Raw genomic sequence first — 24049 nt, forward strand, 5'->3', positions numbered from 1 at the left:
CAGAGTCTCCGACAGTGATGGGAACCAGAGGCACTGGCTTTGTCCTCAGCACTGCCAAGAACCCAGTGCTGAGCGGCAGGTTTGAAAGAGTACCTGAGGCCACATGATGTCAAAAACAGATGTGAAGTCACGAAGGGTAGCCTGCTTAGGCTGGCTATTCAGCCCAGTCATGTCTGGACTGGTCTATTCAGGTCTGAAGCCCTTCTGGGGTCACAGCTGGGGCTATGGGCAGCAGAGAGAGTGACAAAGGTGGCTCTTGAGGAGCAGACACATGAGAAGACAAAGCTTAGCCTACAGAAGATGTGAGGGCAGGTGCAACCCCTGTCCCCTGCAAGGAGATCAAACCAGTTAATCCTAAAGGAAACTGACCCTGAATAGTCATTGGAAGCACTGATACTGAAGCTGATGCTCCAATACTTGGCCACCTGATGCAAAGAGCTCATTGGAAAAAACCCTGATGCTGGGAAAGATAGAAGGCAAAAGGAGAAGAGGGTGGCAGAGGATGAGATGATTAGATAGCATCACTGACTCAATGGACCTGAGTTTGAGCCAATTCTGGGAGATGGTGAAGGACAAGGAAGCCTGGCATCCTTCAGTCCATGGGGTTGCTAAGAGTCAAACATGACTTAGCAACTGAACAACAACAACCCCTGTTCAGGGAACTAGATCCCACGTGCCACAACTAAGAGTTCTCAGGCCAAAACTAAAGATTCAGCACATCACAATGAAGATCGAGGAGCCCGAGTGTTGACACCTGGCACAGCCAATAAATTAAAAAAAAATGTTTTTAAAGAAACACTGGGAGATAATGACAGCCTGTACAAGGACTGTGTGAAAAGTGCTGGCTGCCAGTGCCATTGTGAAGGCAGAGCCAGGTGAACACGATTCAGCGCAGGTCCTGCGGCCATGGGCAGGAGTTCAGATGAGGCCAAGGTGAGCGACCGGAGAGCAGTGATGGCCGTGATAGAGATGAGCTGCACCCGGACCAGTGTCCCCGGAGCTCCCCTGGCCGCCACTCCATCAAACGGCGACAGACGGCCTCAGGAGAGCCCACAGCTGCTTAAAGCCCACTGTCTCCCTTTGGGGGGGTCTTGGAGAGGACTTCTTAAACTTAAGGTTAATCTAATGCAGTTAATCATTACTGGTAATTGTGCCCTTAGTAGTACAACATTAGGCTTAATCATTTATTGAGTAAGAGACAATAAATGAAAAAAAAAAGATGATGGATCATGACAGGCAGGCTACACGCAGAAGGGAATTCTGATTAAAGGTAGACTGTTATTCCCACCAAGCTCTGAGGAGGAGGTGGATGTGCTTAAACAGCCAGCTTTCCTCTTAGCTTCCCCTTCCCCTCCTCCTCTTTCCTTTTCTTTTTCCTTTTACCATCACAAAGTATTTCAATGTTTGTTTAATGAGGACAAAATATAATGTGAAACAATAGAATTTTCACATCATGAGAATTCAATTTATGATCAGAGGCAATGGTGATTTACTTCTTTTTTTATTACCTGATTACTTAATTTATTATTTTTATTTTTGGCTGCTGGGTCTTCGTGGTGGCATTTGGGATCTTTTCATTGCATGTGGGCTCAGTAGTAGTGGCACATGAGGGCTTTAGTTCCCTGGCCAAGGATAGCACCTGTGTCCCCTGCACTGGAAGGCAGATCCTTAACTGCTGGACCACCAGGGAAGTCCCCAGTAATTTACTTCTTTATGCAGAGTTTACTGGGTCATATTCTTTTAACTAAGGCAAGTAAGCATATGTTGTTCAACACACTTTAAAGTACGGGCAACAAAAGATGAAAATTCTTAAGCTGCAATAATTAAAGTACACAGTTTCCCTTCTCAGTGAATGACATCCACCCAGTCACTGAAGTCCTGATTCTAGGCATCATCTTTGATGACCCCTCTCTCCAGTCTCCTACAGCTGACCCATCAACAAGGCTCATCAACTTTGTTTCTGAAATGTGCTCCAGCGTCTGTGCCTGCCTTTGTCTCAGCTGCCACCACCGGAGGCCAGGCCACTGCCCCTTCTCACCTGCAAGCAGCAATTGCCTCCTGCATGTCTCTGTTTCCTCTTTTGCCCCCAGCACTGCACTCTCCACATGCTTGAGAGAAAGCCTTGAAAACAGGCTAGATCCTGTCCCTCCCCCACTTGAGACCCTCCAGTAGCTTCCCATCACAGAGCGAGACCCTCACTCCCACTGCGGCCCACTTGGAGCTACGTGATGTACCCCTCCCAGCTTTCCAACCTCATCTCACTCGACGCACACACTGCAGCCACTCTGGCCTTCTTTCTGCTTTCCAACCACGATGACCTTCCCACTTGGCCAGAGCATTCTTTGCTAGAATGCTTTCCCTCTGATCTCAGCATGGTTGACTTCTTTTATCATTTCGATCTCAGTTTAGATGCCCCACAGAGGATCATTCTATCACACTTTTCTATTTTCTTCACAGCACTGATCTCTCATTATCTTTTTTTTTCGGTCAGTGCTTTTCATAGAGGAATCCCCAGTGTCTAGAATAGAGCTTGACATACTGAATAGGTGCTAATTAACATTTGTGGAATGAATGAATGAAGCCACTTACACCATCATCTCCTCATCGTTCTGGAGACCTCCAGACCCTCTCCTATGACTTGGCATATGGCATTAAGCATATCAGCTATAAATCATATATTGACAGAGAGTTAGGACAGTTCCTTGGAACAATAATCTGCCTTTTGGGAAATATGTGTTTTGTTCCAGACTTGAACCATCTTAGGGATTTTTAGACAAATAGAGCCTCCCTGCATTGCTCAGCAAGACTGGAGATAATTATATTAATACTAGTGTGGTGCTTTTTGAATGTTGCTCTGCCTTCTCCTCCTGAATATAGAAAAACTCTAGAACTTTTTGGAGTTCTCTTGGATCTCAGATGCAGTTGAGTTGATGGTACAGTATCATGATCAGTCAGTGCAAAATTCCTCTCTTGTTTCCCCTGATACTTCCTCCTTCATCTCCTAGTCACAGTCCCATTCTCCTTTCCTCTCCCAGGTTTCCATTCTTGGGTATTTAATACACACACTTCCAATTTGCCTTCTAGCTTATGTTATTAGATATATGTATATCTTTGAAAAATGCAATGTTTTGTACATATATATATGGGGTCTTTGAGATCTTTGTAAAAAATAAAAATACTATATTGAAGGAATTCCCTGGCCACCCAGTGGTGACAACTCCATGCTTTCACTGCTGGGGGCTCAGGTTCGATCCCTGGTGGGGGAACTAAGATCCCACAAGCCTTGCAATAAGGCCAAATATATATATATATATATATATATATATATATATATATATATATATATAAATTTAGAGAGATATTGGGCTTCCCTGGTGACTCAGTGGTAAAGAAATTCGCCTGCAGTGCAGGAGACACAGGAAATATGAGTTCAGTCCCTGGGCTGGGAAGATCCCCTGGAGGAGGAAATGGCAACCCACTCCAGTATTTTTGCCTGGAAAATTTCATGGACAGAGGAGCCTAGTGAGCTACAGTCCATGGGGTCACAAAGAGTCAGATATGACTGAGCACCTGGGCACCTTAGAGAGTATTATTACTAGTGGCATCCCTTAAGAAAATGGCAATCCACTCCAGTACTATTGCCTGGAAAATCCCATGGACAGAGGAGCCTGGTTGGCTACAGTCCATGGGGCCACAAAAGTTGGACACGACTGAGCGACGTTCCTGTATGTTTCCTGTAATAGGATTACAGAATGTAACAGCTAGGAGTCACTTGGAAATTATTGGCCCTACCCCTTGCCTTCTTTGACAAGTAACAAGTGATCTGAGGTCCAGAGGCTTCCTTTTAAATGATGTCTTTCAACGAAACTGTCCCCATTTCCTGAGAGCCTGAATTGGTCAATGTCCCCAGTGGGCAGCGCTGGAGACCACTGAGATGAATGGCAGAGGCCGGCACCCGCACGCCCAGCCTCTGAGGAGACTTCCAGGGCGCGCCTGATGGGCTGTGGGGCATCCCAGACCTCCCTATCTATCGAGCATTGGGCTCACAAAGGTCTCGCAGAGGTCTCATCTGGGGATACATCCCATGGCTCCTCCAGTCCTCCCCTTTTTATCTTCACCATTCCCCAAGTCCCCACATTCACCTTCCGAACCAGTGGTCCCAGCAGACTCTAGCAGTCAGGTTCCTGGCTGGCTTCTGCTCTTTCTTATCCTTCTCTTGGTTGCCATGTCTCTTCTATCTTTGGTCTGGCCTTGAGTGTCCTGGTGAAGCACAGAGTCCTCACCTGAACTTTTTGTGTTTCCAGATTGGAGCCTCTCTGTTTGCCAGTAACATTGGAAGCGGCCACTTTGTGGGACTGGCAGGGACTGGAGCAGCTGCAGGAATTGCCACTGGGGGCTTTGAATGGAATGTGAGTAACTCTAGAGACACTGTGTGCTGGTGCCGGAAGCAGCTTCAGTAGTCGGCCAGCTCAGTTTACACTCAGAGATGTTCTAGATGTTAGAGAACCTCCCGGGGCCACGTTGCAGTGCAGTGGAGGAGAGGCTCAGTTTCAGGCCCCCAGAGTCCTGCTCCTCTTCCACCACGAGAAATCACTGACATGATGGCGTTAGTGTTTCTTTCTTCTTTTAAAAGGGTGGGGCAAATTGAGAACGTAGCACTGACGTATATAGGTTACCATGTGTAAAATAGATAGCCAGCGGGAAGCTGCTATAAAGCATAGGGAGCTCGAGTGACGGGATGTGGTGGGGAGGTTCAAGAGGGAGAGGATATATGTATACTTACGGCTGATTCACGTTGTTGTACGGCAGAAACCAACACAACTCTGTAAAGCAATTATCCTCCAATTAAAAATAAACTTAAAAAAGCCAAGCCCTCTCGTACCCTTTCAGCCACATTAGAGGTTTGGAAATACTTACCACAAGATTTCCAATATTATTATTATTATTTTTAAAAGCTTTCTAAATGGTATTTTACTCCTGTAAACCAGGGAGAAGGCCGAAGGGACTGTGATACCAGTGGGTAGCTGCCTGGGTCCCTGTCCACTGTTGCCCAACTATTGTTCCCACGGGCCCATCGGGGTCACAGGCCTCCTTCAGTCACTGATGTCACTTAGGAAGATGTCCATAGAGCTCAAAGAGAAAGTGCCAGGTGGTTGTTCTGGGGCAGCTGTGGGCCCTGCAGGCAGCAGTGTGGCTAAGTCTCCTCCTGGTTTGACTCTGCCTCCTTTTTGGTTTTAGGCCCTGATTTTGGTGGTTTTGCTGGGCTGGGTGTTTGTCCCCATTTACATCAAGGCTGGGGTAAGTATCTGCTCTGTTATTAGGTAAGATGTATTTTCCTGCTGGCAAGCATTTGTGTGAACTTGGTCCTCCTGGAAAGCAGAGGAGACTTTTTGGGACAAGAGTCTATGACTTGGCTCTTTCCTGGGCTATAAAGTTCCCGACTGCTCTCAGAGGCATTAAATAGATCCACTTGGCCACGACTTTTCCCTCTAGAAAGCCCTCCTAAGCAGTCTCAGTCTATTCAGCACCTAGATTATCACATTCCCTCACACTGGGTGAATGAATACTTGCAAGGTACTGCCGCGCATTGCTCACGTTCATAACTGTCTGCCTCTGCCCCTGGAAGGGAAGCAGCACGAGAAAAAGAACCATAGTTTCTTCTGGTTTACAAACACCAGCAGTCCTTGTCTGCTGAGCATGCAGCTAGCACTCATCTACCAAATAGCGTGTTCAGTCTCTTGACTAAACCTCTGACATTTTACATAAGACAGCTTTAGCATCATCCGTCCTGTGAGATGTGATGAGCATCTACTCCCTGTACACCTGTGCATTGGGAGCTGAAAGCAATAGAGAGGAAGCACAGGTAGCCCATGGCTCTCCTGGAGGCTCAGGGACTGTTGGTGACACATGTCTGATTCCAGGAGACAAGGCTCAGGGTTGAGGACCCAAGACAGAGTGTGGTTGGAATTTGCAGACAGGAGCTGGGAGAGCAGCTGAGCTAGCCTGCAGCCACGGCCCTTGGCAAGGCTTCTGCGCAGAGCAGGGTGAAGCACCCGGCCTGGCCACCTTGTTTCAGTGCGCTGAAGTGCTCCCGCCGTGGTTATGGCGTCTTGTTTACAGTAGGTGCTTTGTATAAGACTATTTAGGGCCTTCCTAGTGGCACTGTGGTAAAGAATCCACCTGCAATGCAGGACATGCGGGTTTAATTCCTGGGTCAGGAAGAGCCCTTAGAGGTGGAAATGGCAACCTGCTTCAGTGTTCTTGCCTGGAAAATCCCACGGACGGAGGAGCCTAGGGGCTATAGTCCATGGGGTCCAAAAATAGCTGGACATGACAGCAGAGATGCACACCTATCTGTTTACTACCCCTCCCTCCTTCAAGGCAAGGATCTGTCTCCTTGGTTATATGCAGTCATGTGTTCATTAAAATATTGTTTACTGGGCACCTACTACGTCCTGGGATAATACCAAGTTGCCTCTGCAGTGGTCGGGCGTGTGGAATTGAGATGAGCAAGTGGCTGGAGGCCAGGGCCTCCTGGACACCTCTCAGACTTCTCTGACCAGCAAGGTCACGCCTCTGACGCCGGAGTGGATGCCCCGCTCTGCTTGCTCTGGGCCCTCTGATCACCTAGGCTGTCAGTGATCACCCTTCTGTCCGGATAGGTGGTGACGATGCCGGAGTACCTGCGGAAGCGATTTGGAGGCCAGCGGATCCAGGTCTACCTGTCTGTCCTGTCCCTGGTGCTGTACATTTTCACCAAGATCTCGGTGAGTCCCCGCCCTGGGAGCTGGGCGCTGGCTGGCTCAGAACCTGCCCACTCCTGCTCCTCAGCAAATGCTGGCCCACAAAGGGTAGTGCTGTGTTGCTGTTAACTCGGTCCCTTAGGCCTTCTTGCTTCTGAGGGTAAAGTCCTGTTTCACACATCAAGGAGTGAACACACAGACCTCCTTACTGTGGGGAAGGTTGAAGACATAAGTGGTTCAAGAAGGTTCAGTGAAAGCTGTTCTTAGTAGAAGATTAAAAGGAAGTAACGGATACCTGAGGGCTGGCCCTGACCTAAAGCTGTAAGCCTTTATGCCCTGTCAGGGTCAGAATCTGGACCTAGTCTTGTCACTTGGCTTTCACAGTGAACAACATTTTGCCATTCTTGGTTCATCTCTTCCTTTCCACCTTTTTTTCTCCAGTAGTATTTTAAGTCAAATGCCAGACATCATGTCATTTCACTGTAGATTCTTTGGAATGCACCGTTAACTTCTGAAAACACGTAACCAGTACGCTGTTATCATGCTTAACAAAATTTATAGTAATTTCTTATCTTAGGTAGTTTAACACAGGGCCCATATTCAGATTTTCCTGATTATCTGAAAAATGTCTTTCAGTTGATTTGCTTGAATCAGAGTTCACATGAAATTTACACTTGGCATTCCACTGTTTTCTTTCTCTAGAAGAAATATATATATATATATATATATTTTCAGACGACCACAATAATTTTTCTGTTTTATATTATTACCTTTTACATTCTTATACTTTTTTTTTGATTGGGTTGTCTTATTGTTGTTGCATTGAAATTGTTCTTTATATATTCTGAATAACTTACCCTTCTCTGATATGAGTTGCAAATATTTTCTCCCATTCTGTAGGTTGTCTATTCACTTAGTGTCCTCTGATGCACGGAAGTTTTAAGTCCTGACGAAGTCCAATTTATGTTTTTTCTTTTTTTGCTCATGCTTTTGGTGTCATTTCTAAGAATCCATTGCCAAATCCAAGATCGTGAAGGTTGAATGCTATGTTTGTACCTAAGAGTTTTGTAGTCTTAGCTCTTACATTGAGGTATTTGATCCACTTTGAGTGATCTTTATACATGATGTGAAGTAGAATCCAAGTTCATTCTTTTGCACATGGACATCTGGTTCTCCCAGAACCATTGAAGTGATTGTTATGTCCTGACTGAATGTTCTCACCGGGGACATGGGCTCAGGAATTGGGCCCGTAGGGCTTTGATTGGAATTGGGGCTGACACCTAGCCTCACTGTTCTCTCCCTCCCCAGCTTCCTGACATCAGGGGCTGCTACCCTTGACTGGTGCCTGTGTGATGATTCCACTCCTTCACTTGTAACTAGTTGCTTCAGGGATTTAGTTACAAGATGAAAACCCCAGGCATTCCAGTCTTATTTCCCTAGAGACTGGTGTGTATGGACTGGACTGGGAATTGCTGGGAGGGGTGGAGAAATCAGGCTTCCTGAGGGAGGGGAGGGCAGGGGCGAGAGGAGGAAAGGAATGTAAGCAGAAAGACGCAGAGGTGATGCTGGCACCCGTAGGAGCTGATGGGACCGCTCCTTGCTCCCTGATTCAGCTTGTGAGGTGGCACCTGTCTAGTGACCATGTAGAGGGGGGCACCGGCATTCCCTTTCTTGGAAGCCAACCTTCTCCAAGTCCACAGTTCAGGTGGGGGAAAGTCTGCTGGCTGAGCTTTGCCCTTGGAGCAATGTAGCAGCAGTCATATAAATAAGCTCAGGGCTCAGCCTCTCTGCCTGCCTTCCCAGTCGCCTCACCTATAGTTCAGGTTACTGATTAAACCTCCTGGATGTGGGAGCCCACAGGTACCTGAGGCGCAGCCTCCCTCAGCTCAGATCCTGATGGAGTCCATCCTCTCCCCAGCACTTGGCTTCTTCTGAATTTTACTTTCGAATAGTACTTAGTATGGACTATGGGCTTCCTAGGTGGTGCTAGTGGTAAAGAACCTGCCTGCCAATGCAGGAGATGTAAGAGATATGGGTTCAATCCCTGGGTTGGGAAAATTCCCTGGAGGAGAATATGGCAACCCACTCCAGTACTCTTTCCTAGAGAATCCCATGGACAGAGGAGCTGAGTGAGCTACAGTCCAGAAGGTCACAAAGAGTCAGACATGACTGAAGCAACTTGCACCCTTTCTGTGTGATTTCTGGGGCTGCTTACTGGAAGCCTTGTCCAATCTCCACCCAATGCCCAGAGCCAGTGATCCCTTGAAAAGTGCAAATGAAGGATGACCTCTGCCTTTTGTTTTGTGCCAGTCTTTTTATTTAGTCTCCGATAGGGCCTGACTTCTTCCATCTCTGGTCCTCATAAGAGTATGGCATGGGTGGGGATTTTTACCTATTTTCCACTTCATGGAAGAGAAAACTGAGTCTCAGAGAAATTGAGTAATTTGTCCCCAGTTGTGTAGCTAGTGTAGGCAAAGGCGAGACTGGAGTCTGGGTTTCTCTAGTCCCGTTGCCTGCATTCTCACAACTCTGCACTTGCTTTGATGGGAAAAGACAGGGAGACATAGGATAACAGAGTGGGATGGATTATCTAGTTCTATGATTGATGCTCCCATTTTTCAGTGGGGAAACTGAGGACCAGAGAAGGGGGTAAACAATAGCAGAGCTAGGTTGAGAAGCAGAGTCTCTGATACTTTAGACAATATGTCCCCCGGGTCTTCTAAGTCCAGTATAAATGGATCAAAATTCAAGACCTTGGGGAAAAGTAGCCAGTTAGGTGACCTTCCAATATAACCACATCTCTGAGAGTGGGATTTGAAGGGAGAAGTGAGAAGGGAAGGGAGAAGTCAGCTCACACTGGGTGCATGAAGGATCTGAAGGTGGGCCATTTAGGCAGCGGGGAGGGACAGGGAAGGCCAGACAGGCAAGGCTTTGTCTTTAAAAATTAGCCTGACTTCAGATTCACCATGGGTCACAGAGCATGAAATCCTTAAAAGAATTACACTGATAGTGACTGTACTCGCTGGGAGCTCACATTAAGGTGCACATGAGTTCAGGGCTTGTGGACAAAAGGAATCATTAATTAAAATAAGGTGGTCATTGCACACAAACAGAGATTAATCACTGTTGTGTGTGTGGAGGCATGGGTACCTTATGATGGATAAGAAGAGTGGCCTTTTGAGATCCATGTTCAGACAGGGAACATCCAGGGACCTGACAGGAAGGCTTCGGGAGGGTGTTGGGATCCAGTAGGCATGTAATTGATAGGAGAGAAAAAGTGAAACGCATTTCAGGTGCAGTGTCCCGGATGTGGCCCAGGCCACTGACCACAGGCGGCGTGGAGCCTTGAGTCTGCCTGCCATCTTCTGGCCATGTCCTTTTGGACTCGGAATTTCTGAGACCCAGACTTGATTATTCCTCCATGCTTTCCTCTGATGACACAGTGGTAAAGAATCTGCCTGCCAATACAGGAGACTTGGATTCGATCCCTGGGTTGGGAAGATCCCCTGGAGAAGGAAATGGCAATCCATTCCAGTATTCTTGTCTGGAAAATCCCATGCACAGAGGAGCCTGGTGGACTATAGTCCACGGGGTCACAAAGAGCTGGACCTGACTGAGTGACTGAGTACAAGCATGTATTCCTGAGAATTTCATATGCTCCTTCCCGTCCACCCACTCCACCCTAGCACCCTGCCTTATCAAGTTCGGAGAAGCAGTCTGCTGTAAGATTTCCTGGCATCATGTCTCTTATTTAAATGTACAGGATCACTTGAGATAAAGCCTGACATTTTATGAATTACTTGTGATGACCAAACATCCCTGTGTGTGTTTCCTGGGACTCTTATCACAGATCACAACCCTAATAAACTTCTATAGCAACTTTGCTATCTATTCTGTATCTTTGGTTGAAAATAAGAGCTTTGGCTTTTGCTTAAGTTTTGAATGTTTATCACCTTGTGCATTCACTCACAAATAGAGAAATTTGAATAACTGGGTTCTCCCTCTCAAACCTCATTGTCAGGCAAAATTTACTGGGTGCTCTGATACAGCTCGGACTAGAATGGGCAGCAAATGCATGCATGTAAAACCACAACATTTCAAATCATCAGAACTAAGACTAAATAACCTGCCCAAGGCTAATGAGATTACTTACTCTAAGAGGGTTTCCAACTGGATTTGTAGTTTGTTGTTCCTTGTGAGTTCCACAGAGCTTGTTCAGTCAAGCTTTCAAAGGCTAAATCCAGCTTCCTGTTTTTATAAATAAAGTTTTATTGGAACACAGTCATGCCAGTTGATTGATGTATCATCTCTGGCAGCTCTCATGCTTCACAGTAAATGACTTTGTGCAGGTTGGACAGAAACTGTATGTCCTGCAAAGCTTAAAACATGTATGAAGTGAGCCTTTACAAAAAAAGTTTGCTGGCCCCTGGTCTTCAGTTCAGTTCAATTCAGTAGCTCAGTAGTGTCCAACTGTTCGCGACCTCATGAACTGCAGCACTCCAGGCCTCCCTGTCCATCACCATCTCCCGGAGTTTACTCAAACTCATGTCCATCGAGTCAGTGATGCCATCCAGCCATCTCATCCTCTGTCGTCCCCTTCTCCTCCTGCCCCCAATCCCTCCCAGCATCAGGGTCTTTTCCAATGAGTCAACTCTTCGCATGAGGTGGCCAAAGTATTGGAGTTTCAGCTTTAGCATCAGTCCTCCAGTGAACACCCAGAGGACCATAAATGTCTAGTTCACTTCAAGTTGGTTTTGCTTAGCAGCATTGGTAAAAATTTCTGTGTCCCCCACCCCCTTCCTTCCTTCCTTCCTTCCTTCTTTAGTAAGGGCTAAGTGGGGTTTAAAGAAGAAGCAGTTTGGGATAAGCTATGAAATAATTGATCTCATAGGATTAGAGGCAAGTTTTTTTTATATCAAAGCTGGTGGTATATTCTGCATCCAGTCCTCAAATTTTATGAATAAAAAAGTAATGAAATGCTTCAAACATACAGTAAAGTACAAAAAATAATATAGCTAGTACTACCACCAAGATTCTATAGATCTAAATTGCATATCATTAAAAAAAATTAAATATAATAGATAAGGCTCATCTATAACCTTTTACCCCATTTCCTTCTTCTTAAAAGGTAAACATTATCTTGAACTTGGTATGTATTTTTCTGGTCTATTTTAAGAATATTTTTACTATAAAATGTGTATTATTCATATATCCATAGGGAATATATTGTGTTGTTAAATTTCTGTTTCCTCACCTTTGGAACTGTAAGAAAAATATAATGATGGCATTTAAGAAAATCTGGAGGGGAAAAGCACCCATAAGCCTATAATTATGGCGCAGACATTTTCACAGTTTGACTTGGCCTATAGTGTGTGTTTTCCTTTAGAGATCTGCATTCAGAATACGCAAGCCATTTTGTGGTCATTCTCCCCCTTCTTAGTATCAAACTGTAAACATTTCCCCATATTTCCACCTTCACAATTATTTTTTAGGGGCTATGGAGCATAATAGCTGATATACAGATTTCAGCCAGCCTCCTAAAAATCCTCTGGTGGATGAAAGGCTCTCAACCAGTAGTCATCTTTGGGTCTAGTGATAGAAGAAAGACTGTATTAACTTTCAGTGTATAACTTTCTGTGCTATTGTTCTGAAATCGTACAACGTAATTATCTTATTTTAAAAAGAAGTAGACACATTTTTTTTAGATTAAAAAAAGACCTTACTCTCTGCAGAAAATATTCCAAAAAGGAGGACATTTACCTTTGAATGTTGTGGGAAGTCATTGGATTTGGAGATGGAAAACCTGGATTTTAGCCCTTGAGCAAGTCCCTGAGTTTTTCTCTCTCATCTATAAAGTAGAGTCAGTTTACTTGTCCTGTTACTTTGTTTTGAGAATCAGAACAATGTATGTTTCTAAAAGTCCTTGGTCAACTGTAAATGGAGGAAAAACTATTCTTATGTAGTGGAGAAATGTGTGGGCACCTAAGAGACCCCAAGACATGTCAGAGTGCCTGGGGTTAACAATAAGCTTAGCTATCATGTCCTTGGTCACACCTGGTGACTTTCAGGGTTCCAAGGGCAGAGAGAATTCATTCTTGAAGTTAAGAATGACTCATAGGAGGAAGAATTTTTCAAGGAAGAGGTTTTTCCAATTCATGAGGGAGTTTCTCTTGAAATTCTTTATCTGTCCTGTTAACTGGAAACAGTGCATATTATAAGAGCAAGATTTCGATTAGCCCAACACTTCCCATAGTCTCTGTAGACTTTGTTTTATAATGTTATTTTAGGGATTGTGTTACTTGTTTGTGACTAATGATGGCAAGGCAGATATTAATGAGGGTATCATAGTCTGGTATGGCTTGTTGTCATAAAGCATTACAAATTAACTACTCTGGAAAATAAACCAAGGGCATTTTAAAGGCAGGAGAAACAGACTTGTAATCTTTTTATAGCTCACTTATGCTTATTAGCTAATTCACTGAATCTACAGTGTGCACATTTAACAGCATTCCAATGAATGGAACTCCTCAAACTGAAATAACTTTAGTGATAGTACAGAGGCCTCAGAGGGGAGAGATGGACTTTATGAACACTCATCACAGTTCCATGTGGCCCAGAGTGCAGAGTCTAGCAGGAGTGGCCTTTTCACCCTTAGCGAGGCTTTTGTGCAGCAGGGGCTCTTTCTTCCTCTTCAGCCTTAGCTGCTCCAGAAGGCAAGGTAGAAGAGGTCTCAGACCTGGGAGGGGAATGCTTTCCTCAGCTGCAGATCCTCTCCAGGTCCAGCCACTAAGAATCACAAGCCCCAGGAGTCAGAACTTCCCACTTTAAAGAGAAGAACACTGAGACAGGGACAGGTGAAATGTCATCCAGGGTCACTCAGACCTATCCTGGCAGTACTGGGGATAAAACCCAGGTCCTTTCACCACCAACCGTAAGGGCAGGGGTCTCTTTCTAAATCCCCATCTCTCTCCCCACGTCCTGGATCAGCCCCTCTTCCTCTTCCAGGGAAGACAGTGACAGTAGGTCCCCTGGGACTAGAGAATCTGCCGGGAGCTAAGGCACTAGGTCCTCAGGAGGCCCGACTTCGGAGTTGGTGTGAGATGAGCTCTCTGCCAACCAAGAGGCAGGGAATAGGAGATTTGGTCAGTGGGACCTGAGCCACTGGAGGCCCCAAGGAGCTGTGAGGAGGAGTAGAGAGGACGAAAAGAATTGAGAGAAGATGCAAGGGCACCCTTCCCCAGGGCCTGACTAGGTGGCCCCTTACATGCTCTGAAATGTGTTCAGTTTTATGCAATAAAACAGTCCTTGCACTGCATCTAGGGAAAGCCTAGTTCTTTTGCATCTAGAGATTTGAAAGCAAAAGGTTCACCACCATTATCCCTTAATGCTGTCCTTCTGGTAGTATTTTTGTGAAGAAGGAAATGGCAACCCACTCCAGTACTCTTGCTCGGTAAATTCCATGGATGGAGGAGCCTGGTAGGCTACAGTCCGTGGGGTCGCGAAGAGTCGGACACGACTGAGCGACTTCACTTTCATTTTTCACTTTCATGCATTAGAGAAGGAAATGGCAACCCACTCCAGTGTTCTTGCCTGGAGAATCCCAGGGACCAGGGAGCCTGGTGGGCTGCCGCCTATGGGGTCGCACAGAGTCGGACACGACTGAAGTGACTTAGCAGCAGCAGCAGCAGCAGGTAGTATTTTGGAGAACACATGAACACCCATTTTGGGTGACTCCAGGGCTCTCTGCTGGTTTAACTGCACCAACCAGCTAGGTAGAAAGTTCTTTATGGGGCTAAATGAGACAAGGAGAAAAATAACTTCATCAGTTCAATTCAGTTCAGTTCAGTCGCTCAGTCGTGTCCGACTCTTTGTGACCCCACGAATCGCAGCACGCCAGGCCTCCCTGTCCATCACCGTCTCCTGGAGTTCACTCAGACTCACATCCATTGAGTCCGTGATGCCATCCAGCCATCTCATCCTCTGTTGTCCCCTTCTCCTCCTGCCCCCAATCCCTCCCAGCATCAGTCTTTTCCAATGAGTCAACTCTTCGCATGAGGTGGCCAAAGTACTGGAGCTTCAGCTTTAGCATCATTCCTTCCAAAGAAATCCCAGGGCTGATCTCCTTCAGAATGGACTGGTTGGATCTCCTTGCAGTCCAAGGGACTCTCAAGAGTCTTCTCCAACACCACAGTTCAAAAGCATCAATTCTTTGGCGCTCAGCCTTCTTCACAGTCCAGCTCTCACATCCATACATGACCATAGGAAAAACCATAGCCTTGACTAGACGGACCTTAGTCGGCAAAGTAATGTCTCTGCTTTTGAATCTACTATCTAGGTTGGTCATAACTTTCCTTCCAAGGAGTAAGCGTCTTTTAATTTCATGGCTGCAGTCACCATCTGCAGTGGTTTTGGAGCCCCCAAAATAAAGTCTGACACTGTTTCCACTGTTTCCCCATCTATTTCCCATGAAGTGATGGGACCAGATGCCATGATCTTCGTTTTCTGAATGTTGAGCTTTAAGCCAACTTTTTCACTCTCCTCTTTCACTTTCATCAAGAGGCTTTTTAGCTCCTCTTCACTTTCTGCTCTAAGGGTGCTGTCATCTGCATATCTGAGGTTATTGATACTTCTCCCGGCAAGCTTGATTCCAGCTTGTGTTTCTTCCAGTCCAGCGTTTCTCATGATGTACTCTGCATATAAGTTAAATAAGCAGGGTGACAATATACAGCCTTGACATACTCCTTTTCCTAATTGGAACCAGTCTGTTGTTCCATGTCCAGTTCTAACTGTTGCTTCCTGACCTGCATAGAGATTTCTCAAGAGGCAGGTTAGGTGGTCTGGTATTCCCATCTCTTTCAGAATTTTCAGGAGTGAAGAGGGAGTGATTCCCCCTAAACTTACATGAGATAGTCTAGATCCACAGTCCTCAACCAACCAGGGGCTGGTTTTACAGAAGACAATTTTTCCATGGACTGGGGGGCAGGGGATGGTTTCAAGCTGATTCAAGTGCATTACATTTATTTTTATTTTTTTGCTGATGTGTATATAAACTGCTTTATTTTTTAAATAACAAATGAAGGAGGAAAGGACCGCAAAACAGACAGAAACAACCTCAAAGTAACTTGAAGAAAATGTAGATCTCAGAAGGGGATGGCTCGTAACAACGCCTCTGAAGGAACTCCTGAGCGGTTTATGGCTGCCCTCACTACCGGCCTGCTGCATTCACTCTGGCCCCTCACTGCCCCTCGTAAGCCAGCGTCTGACCTGGTTGCAAGCAAAGACTTAGTCAACTCTGGATTCTGACCTTCTAGAGATGTGCTTGGCAGCAAGGCAGTCCATATATCAACCACAGGCCCCACTCCAGGAATGAACCAGAGATCTCGTGACCTATGGCTGATCAGGGTCCCTGGGAGCTGAGGACAGGGTCATGAGCCCACAGCCAGCCAGCTGTTTCAGAATCAGGTCACATGAGAGACACTCGGGCTACCTGTTCCGACCCATTCCCGACCTTCCTCACCAGACATGGGCTCCTGGAGATTCTGGTTTACACAGACAGGTTATGGGATCATAAGAACAAAAAGGCCTCATGGATCTGAAGACCAAAATGGCCGATAAACTGAGAACTACCTCAGGATACATAAGAGCTCTCACCAGCCCAAAGAAAGCACCCAAAGGTCCACAGCTGGGAAGACTTGGTCATGGGGGCACTCTCCAGACAAGGTGGGCTGCTGGACAGCACAGATCCACAGAGACAGGACGAGAAGCTGACAGGAGGCTAAAGATTGTACGGACGACACTTGTTCATTGAGAGCGGGTTGTAAGAGAAGGAAAAGGCAACGGGCCGATTGCCCCCAGCAGTCCTGGGGAAGGCAGGTAACTTCTGTTCCAGAGACGGCAGAGCTGGTGGGGCTGCTCTTCAGCGCGGCACGGCCTTCTCCGCCTCACCTCAGTCAGCGAGGGCCAAGTTTGTGGACTGCAGTCACTCTGTCTCCTGGCAGATGTTCTGCTCCACTGTGTCACACTCAGCTAGGAAGGCCTGAATCCTTTTCACCAAACCCTTCCTTTTCATTCTACTGTCTTTGAAATTTTCTGGCAGAATTAGTGTGTCAATCTCCTCCAAGATCTTCATAAACTGCTCGATCGTGGCTTTTACTCTCCTATCCAGTTTGCAGAGAGCTTCAGCTTGCAGATCTTTGGCCAGAAAACCCTGCTGGATTCCAGCAAGGTCTTTATTTAGTTCTTCCAGCTGGTTAGCTATCTTCTCCACAGATTTCTCCAAATCTTTCAGCTTCTTTAGTTCAGCTTCTTCCTCTGGACTGTTCTTTTTCCCAATTAACATAACCCGGCAACCATTTTGTATTCCAAGTGCTGACAATGGCATCTCCATTTCCTTCAGAGATTTTCCCTTAAATATGAATTTCTGAAAAGGCAGCGGAACCCCTGTAGCCTCTTCAACAACCTGGGCCAGGTCTTGGACAACTGGCTCACTATTGCCTTCTTGTGGGGTAACTTGAAGATCGTGTTTCTCATTGCTGTGGGTGACGGTCACGCTGAGCCCGGCTGCCGCCCCTCGCTCCCGGCCACCTCTTGGCTCGGGGCCACCTCTTCGCTCCGGGCCACCTCTTCGCTCCGGGCCGAGCGAGGCCGTGCTTTCTTTTTCACCCGCGGCCTGCGAGCGCAGGCGGCGGCGCCTCTGGTGGATCCGGCATGCCCCCTGGTCACGCTCCGGACGGCTGATTTCTGGGAGGGAGGCGGACCTCGCTCGGCTCGGGGCACCGACTGGCGCGGCTCCCGGCCCGGCCGAGGCGCACGCCGCCGGGGACCCAGCCGCTCCCGGTCGCCTCGCGGTCTTCGCGCGCCCCCGCGCTCCGCCAGACCCGCGCTTGTCGCCCGCCCAGCGATGGTAGCTAGCGTGGGGCCCTCCACCGCAGTTCGGCTACTTCCCCGCCCCTCTCAAGTGCATTACATTTATTGTGCACTTTATTTCTAATCTAATGCCATCATTGATCTGACAGGAGGTACTGGCCCAGAGGTTGGGCACCTCTGATCTAGATAAAGCCATCTATCACCAAGCCTGCCACACAGGAGGTTCTTGGTGATGCTCTGGCTGTGTTTGAATCCAGATGGATCCCTTCTAGACAGAGGAGATAAAATTATGGTGGTGTTTACATTTCTCTCCATTCCAGGCTGAGGGTGGTTTTCCCTCTCACGGACTCCAGCCCTCACACTTGTATTTGGGAGTAGATCTGATACACCTTTTACACTGAGGTGTAAATGAAGGGTAACAGCTCACAGCAGCAGCCCACAAAGTGGGTTGTGAGGCACCTCAAGGTGTTAATAGTTGTTTCTTGGCACACAGAGTTCCACAGTTGAGTGAGTTTGTGAAGGGTCATTTACTACAGTTCTCTCCTGGGGATTCACAGTGCACTGAAGACTCAGAGAAGTTGTGTGGTAAAGAAACTGCCTTAACTTTGTTTAATTCAGCATTTCACAGGTCTCTTTTACAGAATTCTTCTTTTTTTTTTAATCATGGAATATTTATTATCATCTTGAATAAAGCTTTTTGGGAAATTCAGGAATAGAGCAGGACTGTCTTTCAGGTGTTCATATCCTCTTGTTCTTTCATACATATTCTTATTTTTCTATTATTTCTGTTAGCTTTATTTATTCATTTTTAATTAATCAATTATTCTTTTTTGGTTGTGCTGGGTGTTCGTTGCTGTGTTTGGGCTTTCCCTAGTTGCAGTGAGTGGGGGCCTGTCCTTGCTGTAGCCCACAGGCTTCTCATTGCGGCGGCTTCTCTCGTCGCAGAGCACAGGCTCTAGGCACATGGGCTGCAGTAATTGCAGCACACAGGCTCAGTAGTTGCTCTGTGGCTTGTGGGATCCTCTCAGACAGGGACTGAACCAGTGTCCCCTGCATTGGCAGGCGGATTCTTATCCACTGTACCACCAGGGAAGTCCTCCTTTTGTTTTTTATTTTTACTTTTATTATGGTCAGCACTTAGCTTGCCATCCAACCTCTTGACAGATTCTGAGTGGACAACACATACTGTTGGCCAGGTGCGAGGTGGGGCGGATCTTTAGACCTTATTCCTCTTACTTAACTGAGACATTATGCCTGTTGATTAACAACTCCACCTTCCCCCAGCCCCTAGTAACAGCCATTCCAGCCCCAGATTTTATGAGTTTGACTATTTTAGAAACCTCATATACATGGAATTGTGCACTGTTTGTCTTTCATATTCTCAGTTGGGGATAAGGATATGAACCACTAACTGTGAAATTTCAGTCAAAGGTTAAGGGATTGTGGCCAGTGTGGGGCCCCAGAAATCACAGGCATCAACATGACTTAGGAATCGGTTTCTGCTAACCTCTCCAAGCCCTCCTACTGTCCCTGAAGCTGACGGACGTGCCTCAGCTGGTGTCTCTCACCCCAAACCCACCTCTCCTCTCCTTCCAGGCAGACATCTTTTCTGGGGCCATATTCATCAACTTGGCCTTGGGCCTGGATCTCTATCTGGCCATCTTTATCTTATTGGCAATCACCGCCCTTTACACAATCACAGGTGAGTCCCCTCGAATGGACCAGCCCCAACCCAGCTCAGGGTTAGGCACTTCTGAGGGGTGAAAGGAAGGAGCAGACGTGGCTTCTCCTCTGGAGGAAGAGATCCACGCAGGAGACAGTTTGAGGAAACAGTTGTAGGTGCCCCAGAAAAATCCAGTGTTTGTGGGAACAGGGGAGAGTTTGGCCTAGTCGGGAGAAGCAGAGCAGGAGGGCCGGGTGCAGGGAGAGGCGGGAACAGGGAGTCAGGAGTGGGAGTGGCGAGGCTAGGCAGGGTGAGCAAGCGGCTGTGTCCTGCGGGAGGAGGGTGCTCAGTGGGAAGTAGTTGAGGCTGGGGGGTGTAGGTGGTAAGACCTGATGGCTGAAGTGGGGTCACAGTGTGGGGGTCTTGAAAGTCATTTTGCAGAGACCTTGGGTTTGACATGACAGGGGGTGAGGGGCACACACAGATTTTAGAGGAAGACTCAAGATGTGACTGGAGAAGCTGGAGACATTAGTAGCCATTGGGGGCACCTTTGCAGAGGTGTTGCTCTACTCTGATTAGGGGCAGGCAGGGTCGATGATGGAACTTGGTGCCAAGCTGGAGCCCCATAGTGGTGGGGACAAGTTGCTCAGATGGTCTGAGAAAACAAAGAGTGGACATGCAAGCAGCCTGTGAAATGTGCTGATTTGCTCATGTCCCCAGACATCTTGTGAGCTGTCAGCTCTTTGCTCTTCCCTGCTCTGTCTGTGGTGGCTGCTTCTCCTGGCTTAAACCATCACGTTAAACTCTCCATCCTCAAATAGGGAGAAGCTTTCTTTCCAAGGCCTTCCCAGCCTTTCTGTGAAAAGTGGAGCTACTGGGACATGTGGGTGGCAGACAGCTGTCACAGGATGAGGGAGGGCAGGAGGGAGACTGAGGGGTGCCGAGATGTGCAGAGGGAGAGACGTGGGAGGGAGGAGAGGGGGAGGGGAGAGGGGCCGACGGGGCGCCCTCCCACCTGAGGTCACACGCATCGCATCCTCTGCTCTTAGGGGGCCTGGCGGCTGTGATTTACACAGACACCTTGCAGACGGTGATTATGCTCCTGGGGTCCTTCATCCTGACTGGGTTTGGTAAGTGGGGCAGGGGCAGGCTGAGGAGGTGGGGAGGCAGAGTTAGAGGCCACTGGCCTGGGCAGTGAACTGGGCACACTCTGCCCTCCCTGGGGAAGTGGACTGGCCTGGATTGGCCATCACCGTGGGTGTGCACGGGACACCTTCCCCAGCCCTGTGGGTCTCAGGTTGGGTCTGGCCCAGGCAACATCTGGATTCCTTGCTGCCCTCTACACAGTCTGGGCTAGTGGGCCCCAGGGTGGGCCTCTGATGTTATGGTATTCTCTCCACAGAAAAACTGGACCAAAAAAAAAAAAAAAAGATAAGGCTAAATATCTATCAGACTAAATATATTTAAATGTCACATCTTAAATCTTGGATTGTGTCGTCTACATTTTAATGTTAAATGTCCTTTTTTTGGTGAATTGACCATTTTCTTATTTACTTCCCTATTTGACAAAAAAAAAAAAAAAATCAGCAACTCTGTAGTCCCCATCCCCCCAGTCTTGAAATTTTATTTGTCTTAAAATCCTAAGGACAAGACCGAAAACCCTGCAAATAGAGGTACTTGTTATGGGAGGATATAAAATACCATTTTACTTTTAAGGGGGCCCATGCTTTCTGGGTGTCCTGTGAAGCCTCTTATTCTCTCTCTATACTGTATTTTCCAAGAGCTTCCATTTGGTTTTCCTTGGTGTCCTCAGGAGACTGGGGGAGGAGAAAGAAATGCCTTATTCTGCAGGGCAGGGGCTGGAATACCTTATTCCCACAGCCAAAGTGCGGCAGAGCCCCCGACTTCCTCACCCATCCTCTTCCATCCCACCACACTGCTGGGATGGGGGGAGAGGCCTAGTCTGTGTCCAGGATCCCAAAGGCCACTGCAGATAGCAGGTGGTGAGGGGCAAAGCAGAATCTCGGAATCTGGTTCAAAATCAAGGTCTATCTTTTAATAGTTCAAATACTCGCCCTTTGTAAAGAAGCTCGTGGTTGCAGTACTTTCACGGGTTATTGCTTTGGACCCACACAGTAGTCCCTGATGGGGCTGGGCAGGGTTAATAATCCCATTCTATGGATGAGAAAGCTGAGGCCCAGAATGGGATGAGATTGCACAGTGCAAGTTCTGGCTGTGGGCTTCTCGGGCGTCCGCAGAAGAAGCTGCTCTGAAGAGCTGAGAGTTTCAGGAAGAAGCTGCTGTGAAGAGCTGAGAGTTTCAGGAAGTTGATTTTTGCCACCAATGTTTTCCAGCTTTCCACGAAGTGGGAGGGTATGGTGCCTTCGTGACAAAATACATGAATGCCATTCCAACTGTGACCTCTTATGGAAACACCACCGTCAAGAAAGAGTGCTACACCCCGAGGGCTGACTCCTTCCACATCTTCCGCGATCCTCTCAAGGGAGACCTGCCCTGGCCTGGGCTCATCTTTGGGCTGACCATCATCTCCCTGTGGTACTGGTGCACAGACCAGGTACCCATGCTGTCGGACCTGGGATGAGAGAGGGTCTTGCCCAGGCTGCTGCAGAGCCTCCTGCCTTTTGCGCAGCTTGTGGGGTTGGGGAAGGCAGGGCAGGCTCCTATGGTCTGAGGTCTGCTGAGTCTTGGTGATGTGGGAGTGCCAGGCTGATGACTCGGGGTGGTGGTGGGAGCTGGGGTGGTCAGGACATGTTGCGGGGGTCTCTTGCTTACTGCCCCCCCTCACTGGGCTTTCCCTGGCAGGTCATTGTGCAGCGCTGCCTCTCTGCCAAAAACATGTCACACGTGAAGGCTGGCTGCATCATGTGTGGGTACATGAAGCTGCTGCCCATGTTCCTCATGGTGATGCCAGGGATGATCAGCCGCATCCTGTTCACAGGTGACACCTTTTGCTGGACTCGCCAACCTTTCTTTCCCACTTCAAAAACCCCCATGGCTCCCTCTTCCTTTTTTCTGCCCTCTTGTTTTCTTGCCATGATTACAGAGCATTATTGTCCCCCTGCCCCAGACACTGAGTGACTTGAGGTCACAGAACTTGTGTAATTGTGTTCCCTGGTTCTTTACATGGACAGTTATGGTTTCCCCTTTTGCAGATTCTCTGAAGTCATGACATGCCTCTAGCCAAGGCTTCTTCTGGCTAACGTTTACTCATCTTTTGCTCTGTGTTCCCCCACCGCCAGGTTATGGCGTGTGTTGCTGTTTGCTTGTAAGTCCTGTATGACTCTTTGCGACCCCATGGACTGCACCATGCCAGGCTTCCCTGTCCTTCACCATCTCCCAGAGTCTGTTCAAACTCACGTCCATTGAGTTGGTGATGCCATCCAACCAGCTCATCCTTTGTTGCCCCCTTCTCCTTTTGCCTTCAATCTGACCCAGCATCAGGGTCTTTTCCAATGAGTTGACTCTTGACATCAAGTGACCAAAGTACTGGAGCTTCAGCTTCAGCATCCGTCCTTCCAGTGAATATTCAGGGTTGATTTCCTTTAGGATTCAGTGGTCCAAGGGACTGTCAAGGCTCTTCTCCAGCACCACAATTCGAAGGTGCTCAGCCTTCTTTATGGCCTGATTCTCACATCTGTAGTTAGCTAAAGTCTGGGGACTATTCCCTCTGCTCTCCTCCCTAAGCGTTTCTTCCCTTTCCCCTCCTCTGCCTAGCAGCTGTCTTTCCTCCCCAGGCAGAGCTTGGGATGGTCAGGACCGGCAGGGTGGGGGGATGGCATGGGAGGGCTTCTTGGGGGCTGCATTCTTTGTGAAACCACTTCAGGGCTATGGGCAGGAATGTCCTGTTTGAAGCGCTGTCCTAGGTGGCGCTAGTGGTAAAGAATCCACCTGCCCGATCAGCGGACACAGGAGACGCACATTAGATCCCTGGGTTGGGAAGATCCCCTGCATAAGGAAATGGCTACCCACTGATTTTCTTGCCTGGAAAATCCCATGGACAGAGGAACCTGGTGGTTTACAGTCCATGGGGTCTTGAAGAGTCAGACATGAGTGAGCACCTAGCACGTACGCCTGCTTAACAAGGTGAATCCTGGACACATTTCTGATGTCTGCTTGCTGACATGACTCTTCGTCTCTCCTCAGAGAAAGTTGCCTGCACCGTCCCCTCAGAGTGTGAGAAATATTGCGGCACCAAGGTTGGCTGTACCAACATCGCCTACCCGACCTTGGTGGTGGAGCTCATGCCCAATGGTGAGAGCTGTCCTGGCTGGCAGGGTCTCTCTTGGGAGGCTGATTGGACTTGGGCTCTATCTACGTAACTGTCTGTGGGCCTTCTGGGGCAAAGCTGTTTCTAAGCCTGGGGGTCTAGGAGAGAGAGTCTCACTCCAGGGTCCTTAATATTTGAACTTGTCTTTGCTTCAGTGGGAAGGAGGCCTCTGGCTTGGTTGGGCTCTGTGAGTCCTGGCACTCATCCATCAGTCAGGCAAGGGAAGGAGACCATCTGAAAATGTGTTAGGAAGAAAACACAACTTTTTCATGCTCTAAGGTCTTTTGACGCTCTCCAACAGACATTAACATGAGGCTTGAACTAAATGGAATTCTACCTGGAGAATGAATTGACTCCTAGGTTTGTCCAAGGAAAAACATGGACAGAAAGGCAAAGAGCAATTTTAGCTCTAGACTGAGGGAGTTCAAGGCAGTAGGTAGATCAGATACAAGGGGGTGTCTCACTATAGAGAATGTGGGATACAGGAGA

General features: G+C 47.7%; 1 protein-coding gene across 1 annotated transcript in view; it reads left to right on the forward strand.

Annotated features, from left to right (window-relative positions):
• The window catches only part of SLC5A1 (solute carrier family 5 member 1), a 57537-nt gene that overhangs the window by 17616 nt on the left and 15872 nt on the right, over positions 1-24049 (forward strand). The window contains exons 3-10 of the mRNA XM_052655153.1: positions 4305-4409; positions 5239-5298; positions 6663-6767; positions 19206-19311; positions 20322-20402; positions 21627-21847; positions 22096-22231; positions 23437-23544. Of these exons, the coding sequence (XP_052511113.1) occupies positions 4305-4409; positions 5239-5298; positions 6663-6767; positions 19206-19311; positions 20322-20402; positions 21627-21847; positions 22096-22231; positions 23437-23544 (922 nt within the window). The remainder of the gene's footprint in view (positions 1-4304; positions 4410-5238; positions 5299-6662; positions 6768-19205; positions 19312-20321; positions 20403-21626; positions 21848-22095; positions 22232-23436; positions 23545-24049) is intronic.

This window comes from Budorcas taxicolor, chromosome 17 (assembly GCF_023091745.1).
Source record: "Budorcas taxicolor isolate Tak-1 chromosome 17, Takin1.1, whole genome shotgun sequence".
NCBI classification, from domain to species: Eukaryota; Metazoa; Chordata; class Mammalia; order Artiodactyla; family Bovidae; genus Budorcas; species Budorcas taxicolor.